Raw genomic sequence first — 14,314 nt, forward strand, 5'->3', positions numbered from 1 at the left:
CTGTTTTAGTATAGGTTTCAGAGTAACAGCCGTGTTAGTCTATATTTGCAAAAAGAAAAGGAGTACTTGGGGCACCTTAGAGATTAACCAATTTATTTGAGCATAAGCTTAGCTCACGAAAGCTTATGCTCAAATAAATTGGTTAGTCTCTAAGGTGCCACAAGTACTCCTTTTCTTTTTGTTTTAGTATAGTAGAATGAGACTATGAAGGCTTATTGCTGTAACCAGCAGGGTCCTTCTATTCACCTAAAAAGATGGAAGTGTTCCATATTAGCTATACAATTTTGATTTCCACTTTGTATCTTTATGTAATGCATTAAGTTTCCAACAGCAGTTGCAGCCAATACTGGTCAAGTTACACAGCACACAAGACAGAATACGATCAGCACTTAAAGACATTTGTTATGTATATAAGGCACCCTTAATGTTCTGTATTATACCAACAAATGTTCCTGATACTTGTGAAAAGCATAGGGTACATCTACACATCAATAAAATAAAATCTGTGGCACCAAGTCACAGAGCCCAGGTCAATTGACTCAGGCTCATGGGGCTCAAAATAACAGTGTAGACATTCAGGCTTGGACTAGAGACCAGCCTCTGTGATGTAATCCCACAAAGGGGGTGGATCTCAACCTGAACCTCTACCCTGTAATTGTTAGCCCAGCATCCCAAGTCAGCTGACCAGGGTCAGCTGCAGCTGTGCCACTGGTCTTTTATTGTAGTGTAGGCACACCCATAGAAGCAGAACAAGCTGATAAGTGCTCTGAAACCTCAATTGCAGTGGTCTCAGTTAACTTAATGCTAAGTACTTCACAAGAGACAAAATGCTTATTTTCAGAGGTTGTTTTTATCTGTAACAAAAGCCTTTAGACAAAGGGTATTTTTAAAAACAGGCTGTTTCTTGATTCCAACAGCTAAACAATTACCACCTGTTATTTTTAAAGCTTGACATCACAGAAGTAAAGATATGCTGAAATCTTTAATCCTTTGTACTTAGCCTATTTTCTTCATTACAAAAGTGCATCTGCTCCAAGTTAAAATAAAAGGTCTGATTTGAAAGTGTCAATCTACACTGAGAAACTTTTTGAAGTGCTTGAAGTGCAAACTCAAGTTCACGTACTCTGAATTTGTCTCCTTGCGTAGAATTAGCCACCAGATGTGTAACTTTTGAGCTGAAGTCCCTTCGAATAATTCCACCCATATGATGAACCAAGGTCACAAGCTTAACCTGAAGAGCAAGAGTCAGGAAGTAAGAGAATCATACACTTTTTGAAACTTACAGCTGTTAATGAAGGGACAAAGACAAGAGGTCTATACACACCATACAAATTACAGTGGAACTAAACGTAAAGCAAAGCTTTTGCGTGTTCATTTAACCTGTACTGTTGTAGTTAAAGGAGTCATTTTTAAAAGGAGACATGGTTGGCAAGCCGTAAATGTTACCTGCCTTAGAAGTATTTAATGTATAATCAAATGTATTTTAAGGAAACATCCAAGCCACCATTGCTGTTTTCTCAGCTATACAGTTAGCTGTTCATGCTGCTTCACAATCATCTCACCCCATCAAAGTCAAAAGTTTACCTAGCAGCCCATAAAGCCACTAAACAAGATGACTCCCCAACATATCATAGCCCATTGTCATGCTGCCACTTCTGTAAGTGGAACTGGCAGTTGTCTTTGAATTCTGGGCTATTAAAACATAGAAATGAAGGCTAACATACTTGGCTAGGGGGGGAAAAAAAACCAAAACAAAAAGAACAGGAGTTTAGAACAAATGAATGTGGACTGCTCAATTTGAGCCTGGCAGGACATCAGAGTTAACTCCTAGCTCTTGGAAGATGGTCTTGGCTCTGTGCTTCATGCAGTTGCCAGCATCTCCAGCAGTACAGTTTGCCTTGATACCATGCCAGAACACTGATTCAGTAGTGGCTTATATGATAGCAAGATACCAAGTGAATTATCAGTTGCTTCTTGTAATATCAAAGTTTCCCATTTGACTACTGATCAGGAACGATGCTGCTTAGCTGTAGTTCTGACACGATTACAGTACATGGCAGTGACACTCCAAATGCTCTGAACAAGATATCCAAGTTTTACTTGAGTGCACTCAAGAGCATGTACATTATCCAACACAAGTGACAGGACAAATTCTTAGGTGATCAACTCGATGCTGCCTAAGGGTCCAATCCTTCTCCCATGCAAGTCAGTGAGTCTTCAACAGGAGCAGGAGAGCGTCTTAAGTAGACCCTAGAATTCTAAATCTGTACTCAAGAATACAAGCTTTAGTAACTGTTAGACATTGTACACTAGGGGTAATGTAACAGAAAACTACCTTAAACATAGTTACATGTAGATTAATCAGTCCAAGAAAGGGGAGGGGACAAGGGTGTAAGACAAAAGAAAGAATCTTACTAATTCTTCTTTCTTCCTGAATCCTGTAAAGCACAGCACCAGATTCAACATACTTGCACAGTACAATGGGCGACATGAGAAAGGTAGAGGCTGAAATCAAATAATGATTTGTTACAGTAGTCAGAACCACAAGCTATTTTAAAAAAAGAGGTTAAACAAAAAACTTGGACAGTAGCTCTACAGGATTTTAACTTTATTAAAATGCACTGATACCAACTGGATACCAATTAACAAGGCTCATTGTTTTCTGCTATGTCTTGAAAGAGGAACTGCCAGCCTTTTGGTGAAATGATTGAAGTATCTCTGTAGCCTGTGCTGAAACAGTGCTGTAAACTTGTTACAGTTGTAACTTTATCATAGGTGTCCCTATGTTTCCTATAGGATCATATTATACACTATTGTCCTGCAACAGAGCATTACCACCCCCCAACTGTTAGTATTAGAAGTATAACTTCTTCTGCACCGTACAGCAACCATGTTGGACAGAAGCGCCTGGCACTAAAGCAGTCTTTACTCACTCAGTGCAGTATTCCAAAGAAGAGGAGCATTTCAGATAATTTATTAATTTCAAGTAAATGTTAGTAATTAGCATCTGTATTTCCTTAAACCTCTTCCTGGTGCAAAGTAGTATTTGTGCACTTCTCCTGTCTGTCAAAGATCCTACTTTGAATATTCTTTTGTCAACATCAGACTTTAGAGGGGATTATAAAATACTTTCAGCCTATGCTGGATACCCATTCTTGGGTGGTTCAAATGGTACTTAACATAGGCATCACTATCAGCAGTTTCAACACCATGTTTTTAATTTTTTTATGAGTTAATTTAACTGGATTTCTCAGGACTTGAATTCCTAGTAGCTTTCCCTTTCTGAAAATAACCTGCAAATAGCAGTTAAGAGGGGGAGCAATGAAGGGGTTCATGTTGTCACCAAGGCTCTTGAAAGTGTTAAGAAAGAAAAGGAAGCAATACACAAAAAGAAAAACAAACACTATACATTACATTAATGTCTTGTCTACACTAGAAAGTTATACTGCTTTAACCATCCTAGGTGCTACAAGTAATATACTGGTATAGTTGAAGCAGTACAATCCCTCTAGTGTGGATGCACTTACACTGGCATAGGAGGTGCTTATACTAGTATACCTATTCCTGTACATGAAAAGGAATAAACTATATGGTATAAGGCACTTTTATACCAGCTCAACTGCATCTACACCAGGACTTTTACTTGGGTGACTATTTTGGTTAAGAAACTTCACACCATTAACCAAACCAAGTATAGACCACGTCTAGTACTTTTTCCAGCATTTCTCTGGAGGTGAGGGAAGAGAAGTAATTTGTGAACATAACTGACTGGCTTGAGCTACTTGTGCACATTGGCTTGGCAGTTGTAAGCCACTCACTCTGCATTTATGGCCTACTTTTCAGAAGTGCTGAACAACAACAAATCCCAAGTCATGTTAATTAGAGCCATGGGTGCTTACTATTTATATATATATATATGTTTTTTTAAAGGCCATTTATGTATGTTGTGAAACACTGACATGTGAATGACCAGAATTCTGCACTGAGAAAGACTGATACAGCTTTCAGCGATGCCTCCAGTTCAGAAGAATTTAGAGAGATTCAGAATAGCTGCCCCATCGCAATACCAGATCTTCATCTATGTAAACAATAAGGAGAGCTATAATCACAATTTAAATGAAATGTCTACCATATGAAGAAAGTAGTCAGAATCTTCATGTTAGTATTATTTACATGTGTTGTCAGTGTCCATCAACAAATAAAGTAAAAGTATAGGTCATTTGCTTTCACCTTACCTCTCCTTTTTGAGCACAATGAAGTACTATTGGAGGTCCAAGAACACGACAGTCAAACTTGTACAAGTTCTCCAAGATGGTATCTTGAAAGTCTGCTACAATGAAGACTGTCTCAAATTCTGGAGACTCAGAATCCCCAAACTCTTCCACAGACTCCATCTTGATATAGGGCACTTTAATTTCCTTAATTTTTTCCACACAATATTAAAATAAAAAAGTGTCATTCATGGAACACTCATTTACTAGGTATGTCATTCTTAGATTTTTACCTTGAAGTGTTAAAGAAATTTAGTATCAAAGACAGCTTTACAGTTTTCACTAGTGTTCCAAAAAGTTACATATTCTGTTTAAATATACAAAAAAACCCCCACGTCTTTGCATATTCTTAGCACTGAACTAGTGATCTAGGTTTCTAAAGTGATTTCAGATTCTGAATTTAAGTAATTATTTAAGAGTCCAAAGTATTTGTTCTAATATTAATTGTTTTACCTCTCTTTAGGGATTTCCTCAGTCTTTTTGGGGGGAGGAGGGTGTCACATTGACAAAGAGTAAGATCAACTAATATCTTGTTACATTAACTCAGTTGGATACAATTGTTCTTGTACAACAGAAAAGTGAATCTTTTCCTTCATGGCATCTGAATTTAGTTTGTAGATTTTGGAACTCTTTCACTAAAAATAGACTCAGTTTAGCAATTTAAAGTTGCAACTTGCAGACCAAAAGATTCCATAAAGGAATGTTTCATGCTGCATGAAGTTAGACTTCATATTTCAGAAGGTTTAACTACAGGCTGCTCTGAATCTGGAGACTTCAGGTCCAAACTCCATTTTCTAGAATCCTTCACATTAAGAAACAACTTAATGCTTACAAAACTGATCATATATTGCAGCTGTTTCACTGTTGAATCAGAAAAGCCAGTTAACTGACTATGAAGCTAGTTCATAGAAGAAACTTACAAAAGTCTAAACAGAAGTGTGCATTTGGACATTACATATATCATTTGAGAGTTCCATATCCAAGCATGGAACACATTAAGTACACCAAATAGGTTAGTTCAGGGATTCAGAACAGACACTTAAGCAAATTGCAGTTTCAAATTTGATACAAGTTTCTACTCAACTAGCTTCAAACTACACCACAGGAAACACTGTCTATTGTGCCTTCATCACACCCAAACATCATGAAGTTTAAGTGTTTGTGCACTCCAGTCCCAGTGAAGTGCAACATGCTTCATGCAATCATATTACACATAGATGCCTGACATACCATATGAATTATACTTTTTATTAGCTTTTCTTCCGATTTACCAGGACTAGTTTCCTTTATCTTTATAACTGGGACTTCCATTATCTTAATGGTCTGTGGAAGAGGAGAACTTCGGTATGAGATTAAAATTACTTACATGAAGTTTGTCAAAACAATGTCATTATGATGACTTCTTTATGTTAAAGCCACATACCTCCAAGGCTTTCAAGAGTTCCTCACGTTTCCCAGCTTCCTGAATTAAAACCACTCTGGTTTCAATCTGAGGCATTTCCTCTGTTTGGGGAGGGGAAAAATTGCAATATTCATAGCCAATAGAAAAATCTAATCCTAATGTTAAACAAAGCCATAATGTAGGGAAACATGCTAACTGTACACTGGTATCTTGCCAAGATCCATAGTCCTTTCTCAAAAAGTATTATTTACCAAGAATACTTCAACTCTGAAGACTGGGTGCTGCCTTAACAAGCTTCTTCAAGTCAAGCTTGCAGCCGATGGATTGCACAGTGCATCAGTCGTAGACATGTAGGTTTGGAAGGGACCTCAAGAGGTCATCTAGTTCAGCCCCAAATGCTGAGAAAGGATTAAGTAAACCTAGACCATCATTGACAAGTGTTTGTCTAACCTGTTCTTAAAACCCTCCAATGACAGGGATTCCACAACCTCCCCTGGAAGTTTATTTTAGTACTTATCCTTACAGTTAGGAATTTTTTTGTACTATCCAGTCTAAATCTCCCCTTGCTACAGATTAAACCTATTACTTTTTGTCCTACCTTCATGGACAAGGAGAACAACTGACATATATAACAGCCCTTAACAGTCGTCAAATAGATCAAATCCTCCCTCAGTCTTTTCTTCTAAAAGAAGAAACATTACCTAATCTATGAGGAAAGGCTTAAAAAAAATCTGGGTATCTAAATCTTCTCCCATTTTGTTGCTCTTCTCTGGACTTGCTCCCATTTGCGCACATAATTTTCTGAAGTGTGGTGCCTGGAACTGGGCACAGTACTTCAGCTGAGGCCTCACAAGTGCCAAGCAGAACAGGACAATTACTTCCTGTGTTTTACATACGATACTCTTGTTAATACACCTAGAATGTTTGCCTTTTGGCTACGGTATCTCATGGTCATCTCATTCAATTCGTGATCCACTATAATTCCAGATTTTTTTCAGCAATACTACTATCACCTAGCCAGTTATTCCCCATTTTGTATCTGGGCATTTGATTTTTCCTTCCTAAATGAAGGATTTTGCATTTGTTTACATTAAATTTCAGACCTATTCTCCAATTTGTCAAGGTTGTTTTGAATTTTAATCCTGTCCTCCAAAGTACCTGCAACCTCTCCCAGTCTGGCATAATCTGCAGATTTTAGGAGTATACTCTCCACTGTATTATCCAAGTAATTAATGAAAAGTCCACTAGTACTGGACCCGAAACAGACACCCCCCCCCCCAAGGGGCCCCACTAGATATGTTATCCCAGTCTGACAGCAAGCCAGATACAGCTTAAAAGTAGAACTCAGGAGCCATACACTTGCTAGAGTCTACAATGAAGCAAGACCACAGTTTATGGCCAATGAAGAGCTCGTTCATATTCACACAGGAACTGTGTGGAAAGGGGGGGGAAAAAAAAAAAAAAATTGATCAACAAGTATTGAGAGGCACAGCAGCAGTAGAGTTTTAGATTCCATGCTACTAACAGAATTAGCTATGTAACAAATTTACCAAAGAAATGTTTAAGCCACTCACCAGCCTTCCTCCTTCACTGTGCAAATCAATCCCAAAACAGAAAGTTATTCTATGTCACAATTAGAAGAAACTGCTGCAAAGTGGAGTTAGTCTATGGTGCAGAAGCATGGCTGTTTAGTATTTTGTAGTATTTTAATGTCTAATATCCTAACGTTAATAAAGTTTTCCAAAAAAAAAAAAAAAAAAAAAAAAAAAAAAAAAGGTGATGTCTAAGCCCCTATGAACTTGCTCCATTTCTCCAGCATACATCCTGGAGGCATTCACAGAATTGCGTCTTTTGAAATGCCTGAGGCAGATAGAAAGTTGCCTGGCATAACTGAGGGAATAGGATTTTACTTTAACACTATTTACTAAAGAGATCAAAAAAAAAAAAAAATCACATCTCTCTGTGAAAGACTAACTCTCCCACGTAACACCCAAGGTTACTACAGCATCTGATATTTTCCCCAGTTTATGAGCCTTATCTAGTCATTTTCATCCTAGGTGTGTACCTTTCACACACAGGAAAGGAGAGTAATTTTAAGAGAGTAGGATTTTAAAGCCTAAAGGATTGGATAGGGGGTTGCAACTCAGGGTAGGGGTATCTGAAACTATTGAACAAGTTTAAGTTAGCTGTGCCCTTTGGGAAAAAAGGGATCAATTATATGCAAGTATCTTACCCCAAACAATAAGTCTGCAGATCTTAAAAGGTCTGTTTATTCTAGAATTGCAGTAAGACATTTTTATTAATGGGCACCAGTATGACTGATTAATGGGTTATATAGAAAGCCTAGATTGAGAATTACTGCACAGGAATGCCAGCAACAAAAAGAGTCTTACCTTTTTGGAAGGAAAGGGGCTCCCACAATGGGCAGGATTTGTCAGAGGTACAGGTGGCAGATTTGAATTAATAAGTCATTTAAAAAAAATTGAGAATCACAAATGGCTATTTAGCATATACCTTTGGAAGTGCACTTAGCTACAGAGTCAAGATGAAGTGCTGTGTGTTTACAGTTCACCAATGGAAAGTCTTATTCAAGCCACTCCTTTTCTGCAACATTACATAACTCCATCACATCACTTGTGTCCAAGAATCTTCCTAAATTGCTCCCTCAATCTCATTTACTCACTCCCAACTTCACATCTTTCATACTACCTTGCATGCTCATATTTACTGCATACTGCAGCAGGAATGAGCCTCTGAACTTGGTAACTATTTACCACCATTCCTGTCTTTAGATCAGGGGTCTCAGACGCCTGGCCCATGGGCCCCATGCCAAGCTCCCCTCCCCATCTGCCCCATTCCCCCTACTCCTCTGCCTACCTCCAGGAGCTTCCCGCACAGCTGTTTGGTGGTGCTGAGCACTTTCCAGAAGGGGGGGGGGGCAAGGAGCAGGGGGCCGTGCACTCAGGGGAGGAGATAGAAGATGAGGGGCCGGGCTGGGGATTTGGGGTGGGGTTTGAAATAGGGGCAGGGCCTCATGGAAGGGGTGGAGTAGGGGCAGGGCTGGGGGCTTTTGTATCTTTATATGAAAAGGTGTCAGTGATGCAGCCCTCGGGCCAATGTACTAGTCCCCATGTGGCCCTCGTGGTGATTTGAGTTTGAGATCTCTGTTTTAGACCAGGCTCTTGAAAGCAGAGGGCTTTTTATTTTGCTTAGAACATGTGCTGTATAGCATTCTCTATTCTAGAGAGAGAGAGAGAGAGAGAGAGAGAGAGAGAGACACTCCTATAGTTAAGGATACTTGAGCATTTACATTCTGAGGGGTCATTTTTGGAACTTATAACTGGTCAAATTCTGGATTCAAGTTTTGTATACTTGACTCCAGTCCAGAGTATTTCCCCCCCTCCAATTTCAGCAAAGAATATTATCCATTTAACACTAAAGTACAATATACTTCCTTTCATAAAGGATTTTTAAACTTAGCTTATAAATAGCTCTACACCACCTCAGTAGAGGGAAGAAAATCTTAGGAGTGACAGTCTTTAGATCAAATGCTCCTGTCAGCGTTCCACCAAAAGTCCATTTTTATTTAGTACAGCTTTTAGTTAAAAAAAGTATTTCATGCATACTCGCGGATTAGTACATTGTATAATACTGGCACTACCTATACCAATTAAATTAAATTGGATATGGGCACACAAAATTATGGAATGAGGCAGGCCTCCAGAGGTTGCCTACAGAAGTGGGGTGTGTATCTGAGCCAAGGTGCCACAGGGTTTGAGAATCATGTAGGCACTATAGAAGTTATTGTTACCTTGATCGAATCTAGCTTTTCAGCCTCTGTATTTTGATCTCTCTGAGACCTCACTTTCCTAGAGTACAAAAGGGAGCAAGTGATGACAGCAGTTCAAGTTTATACCATGGCAGAATGTAAAGCAATAAAACAGTCAGAGTCCCCCATCAAGAGGGGTTTGAGAGGCCAGTCTACTTAATATAGTCAGGCTCTCTAAAGGACTATCAACCAGATCAAAATGCACCCCAATTCCAAAGGGAAGAGCCCTATTCTATAGGGACAGCTCCAATGCCTTCCTCTGCTGCTGCTCAGAGCTTCCCCAAGGTGCAGGATTAGATTAATCTGTTACCTCATAAGTCTCACCATTATCCACAGGATTCCAAATATCCTCAGTTTAACTGATAGGAAACTAGACAATTTTCCACTGGTGCAATCCGGGAAAGCAAGGAGCAGCAGTAGAGGCATTCAAGTCTGCAGACAGAGTTCAGAGAGACAGTACTACCTCAGTTTCCATTTGTCTCATGTTGACAGGTTGCAGACAAAGAGCCAGAATCTCAAATTTTGTAAATAAGATTAAATTCTGCATAATTTGATGGCACTTATCTGTGAAAGCTTTCTACTGACCATGAACACAGGACTTCATTTCAAGGAAGTTACTGCAGAGAATGTGTTTTAACTGCGAGTGCTGAATTTCCTATAACAAACTCCTAGTTGCCTCTAGACAAAGTTGCAGCCACACCGCAGAAATAACCCAACGAATTTGGGACATACAAATGCACACCTGTGAACAATTAATAGTACGTGTAACGCTAGTTTACTTCACCTTTGATGGGAAAGGTTACCATTGACAAACACCTGTTAGGGATGGTCTAGTCTAGATAATACTTAGTCCTGTCTCAATGCAGGGGACTGGACGAGAAGACCTACTGAGGGCCCTTCTAGTCCTAGATTTCTATGACTGACACTTTTTAGCAACAGATGGGTACTGAACAGAGACAGGCCTGTAATCAAAGGACAATACACATCATTCCTTTGATTAACAAAGGGTTTTGTTTTGTTTTTTTAACCTATACTGTCTAATTTAGGTCAAAAGCCTTGGTAGTAAGAAGTTTTACCACAGTTTGGTGAATTCACAAGAAGTTAAAGTAGTGGCATGAATTTAACCAGACATTTTGTGGATATATGTTCTCCAAGCTTTTCCAGAAAGCTCTGCTCGTGTTCTTCACAAACATGGATGTTTATGTCATGGCCTATTGAATGGAAACTACCAACTGTGTGATTTTGTCATGAAATATTTACTTTTAACCTAGATCAAAAGAGGTATTAATACTGATACTGTATATTTAGAGCCACTGCAAGTGACAAACCACCACAAGTTACTAACAATCTTTTGGTTGAATTGCAGGAGCCTCATTAGCTTCCAAACTGAAGAATTACCCTGCTTTTAATTTTACAGATCTCCTCTAATTAGAGGTTTAGGGTGACTGAAGTATTCAGGTAGAGACATCCATTCTGGAAATACCAGGAGAAAGAGGATAAATCAAATACCGAGGAAAACTACACTATTTTGTGGGAAATAGAGCATACTTTAATTTCTAAAGTCTCTCTTGGGTGGGGGGGGTAAGACTGGTTTGTATGATTCAGGAGATTAGTAATCAATGTAGATCTTTCTAGATTTGATTACTAGTTCAAATCTATAGACATCAGTAGAGACCAAAAAGCCACCCATCTCATGGTTCTTCACAGGCCTATGAAGCAAGTTGGTGATCAATGACTATTCTTAGTAAAAGTGTCCACATCATAAAACCACCACTATGACTGGATTCTTGGTTGGCACTTTGTGTGATGAGCAAGAATGAACTACTTTCACCTGTACAGTTCTGTCCCTTTTTAATATATCTGTGGAGAAGGCAGAAACACTACTTTTGGTTCAGTACCCACTTTGTGGCTGTACAAAGGTCTTCAGGCTATTGACACCTTCCCATTTAAAAACAAAACAAAAATAGCGTATATGTATATATCGTCCAAGAAACAATATTCAAACAAAACAAGTGTGACAGTATTGAAAAAGGCTTTTCCTGTTACCTTCAGCATCTGAAGCCAATCCAATAAATATATTCTCCTTGGACGTTTCTATAATTTTTGAATCAAGAACAGAAGAATCTCCCAAGAGACTCCTTCCGGTGTCAGACACTAGCATACTGCTGTCAGTCATGATCAAGTCTGTGTTTCTCTCCTCAGTGGCTGCAAAATAAGTATCCAAAGTAAGTTTCATCTGAACAGTATATACTAAAAAAAACAGTCCGTAAAAAGTCCTGTGGAAAGGTGCAGAAGTTAGTTTTAGACTTCTAAATATTAAAACTAAGAAATCCCACTTACATGCTAGTATCCTCTTAGCCTACAGCTATTTTAAGAGTCACAAAGTTATACAAACAACTATCACAGAAATAGTTTCTACAGGTAATTCATAGTAGTCTATTTTTGAGGAAAACTGTATGAAGACAGGGCATTTTGATAGCTAGGGATATGGGAGTAAAAAGCCCCGTGTTCCCTTTAAAAAAAAAAAAGTCAGATTTAAGGATTTATTTTGATCCAGGATCTCGAGAAATTGCTTGCTTACTCCAGATAGGAATTTTGTTAAAACATGATCTGAAAGAGATTCAGGAAGCTGGATTAAACAGTGTTATTTGCATTTAATTTCAGAGAAGTTCACACTAAAAAAGAAATGGCGGCTTTGCATACATTTTCCAAAGGTGAAAGTTTGAAGAAGGAAGATTGTGGTATACAGGCCAACACACTTGACCTCAGATTCCCCAGATGAGTTGACCAGATTTGTGCAGCTTACTGTTGAAGTTCCTCAGGCCTGTCTTGCTAGGCAATTTCAGCGATGCAGTCCTTATCACAGACAGGCAGAGAGAAGGGGTTCCTTGCCATCACCGGAAAGCCTCATAGAGGCACCAAGTGCATTATCTACATACAGAATTATAAAGTATTATAAAAAAAGTACTAATAAAGTACTCAGTGCAGCATTTAAATACAAAATTCCTCAGTTAACTGACATGGGGGTATGGAATCAGTGAATTTGCAGGACGCCAACAGGCAAAGCAGCAACATAAGTTTACTATCCAGCACTGGGAAATTTACTCTATTGTTTCCACAGGATGAAGACTGTTGAACATTAACACTCATTCACAGAGTTCACTGTCCCACACTAAAGGATCCTTTGACTCCTTGTCTGCACAATATGTTTCTCCATCTTCTGAGAAACTGCTTGAACAATTGTGAACTTCAGAAAAAGAGCTAGCCCTGTCTCACGTCCCTCCACACTCCCACCAGACTAAGGGAATGACTAGAGAGCCAGGTCCACTTATCTCAATCATCAATTCAGTTGGCTAGGATTCTCCTGATTAGGAAAAACCATGTTTTTGTAAGTGGGTTTGGAAATATGCAATTCCTGTGATCCATCATGCAGCTTAAAGTATTTGCACAGTGGTATGACGGAACATGAAACTGTATGAAAAAAGTTTAAGATACCATGGTATAGGTACTATATAAAAATCAAGGAGAAAGTGCTAAGTATCCTTTTTGCAGATATTCTCTCTTCCTTATGCTCCCAAATGTACTACGCTTTTATTATTTTAAGGAAGGACAGCTTCAAAATGTTACTCATGGATATCCTTACAACTCACTGTGCTCAAAAAGGGATAAATATTTTTGCTTACAACAATATGAACAGATGTTTTTTCTTAAAACACAAACAAAACTTGTAAAATACAATGTCCTTTTAAAATAGTAGTCTTTGAAGTTACAAGTTAAAACACTGCATGGGAGAGGACATAGTAAAATTCCAGGAACATGGTGTATGGGCAAGGAGTGCAATGCCTAATCAATCAAGTAACAAAGATCAACATTATTTTACAGACATCAAGGTTGATCTTACCTTATATACTGACATAGGCCAGGTCTATGTCAGTATACAAACCTGTAGTCTGTATAACTACATTACTCAAGGGAGTGAAAACACCACACCCTTGAGCAATGTATTTATACTGACCTAACTTCACATGCAAGGTGGAGAGCTTCTCTCACCAACATACCTGTGACCTCTCGGGGAGGTGTATTAACTACACTGATGGGAGAACGTCTCCCATCAGTCTAGGAGTGTCTTCACTAAAGACTGGTGCAGAGCCACTGCTCTGGCACTGTATGTGCAGACAATCCTTTAGCGAAAAGAACATAAGAATTGCCATACTCAGTCAGACCAATGGATCTAGCTCAGTATCCTGTCTCTCACAGCAGCCAGTACCAGAGCTTCAGGGAGCCAAGTACAGAACAGGACAGTTGGAGCGATCAAGCGGTCTTCCCCTTCCAGCTTCTAGCAGTCAGAGGTTTAGGGCATGGGGCTGCGCATCTGACCACCTTGGCTAATAGCAATTGATGGACCTATCTTCCATTAGTTCACCTAGTTCTTTTTTTAAACTCATTCATACTTCTGGTCATCACAACACCCCATGGCAAGGAGTTCCAAAATTTAACTGTGCATTGTCTGAAAAATTATTTCTCTTTCTTTGTATTAAACCAGCTGCCTATTAATGTCATTGGGTGACCCCTGGTTTTGTATTGTGGGAAAGAATAAACACTTCTCTTTTTACTTTTTCCCCCCACCAGTGACAATTTTATAGTCTATCATATCCCTACCACCAGTCATCTTTTCCAAGACGGACACTCCTAACCCTTTTAGTCTCTCCTCATATAGAAGCCATTCCATACCTGTGATCATCTTTGTTGCCCTTCTGTGAATCTTTTCCACTTCCATTATATCAATTTTAAGATGGGGTGACCAGAATGGAA

At 38.9% G+C, this 14,314-nt stretch overlaps 1 protein-coding gene across 1 annotated transcript in view; it reads right to left on the bottom strand.

Annotated features, from left to right (window-relative positions):
• ECT2 (epithelial cell transforming 2) overlaps positions 1–11,707 on the bottom strand; it is a 48,390-nt gene extending 36,683 nt beyond the window's left edge. The window contains exons 1-6 of the mRNA XM_074963561.1: positions 11,549–11,707; positions 5,695–5,774; positions 5,502–5,594; positions 4,236–4,418; positions 2,416–2,505; positions 1,124–1,231 (exon numbers count right to left, since the gene is read on the bottom strand). Of these exons, the coding sequence (XP_074819662.1) occupies positions 1,124–1,231; positions 2,416–2,505; positions 4,236–4,418; positions 5,502–5,594; positions 5,695–5,774; positions 11,549–11,678 (684 nt within the window). The 5' untranslated portion in view covers positions 11,679–11,707. The remainder of the gene's footprint in view (positions 1–1,123; positions 1,232–2,415; positions 2,506–4,235; positions 4,419–5,501; positions 5,595–5,694; positions 5,775–11,548) is intronic.
• Between the last annotated feature and the right edge of the window lie 2,607 nt (positions 11,708–14,314).

The sequence above is a fragment of the Natator depressus genome, chromosome 9, assembly GCF_965152275.1.
Source record: "Natator depressus isolate rNatDep1 chromosome 9, rNatDep2.hap1, whole genome shotgun sequence".
Classification (NCBI taxonomy): Eukaryota; Metazoa; Chordata; order Testudines; family Cheloniidae; genus Natator; species Natator depressus.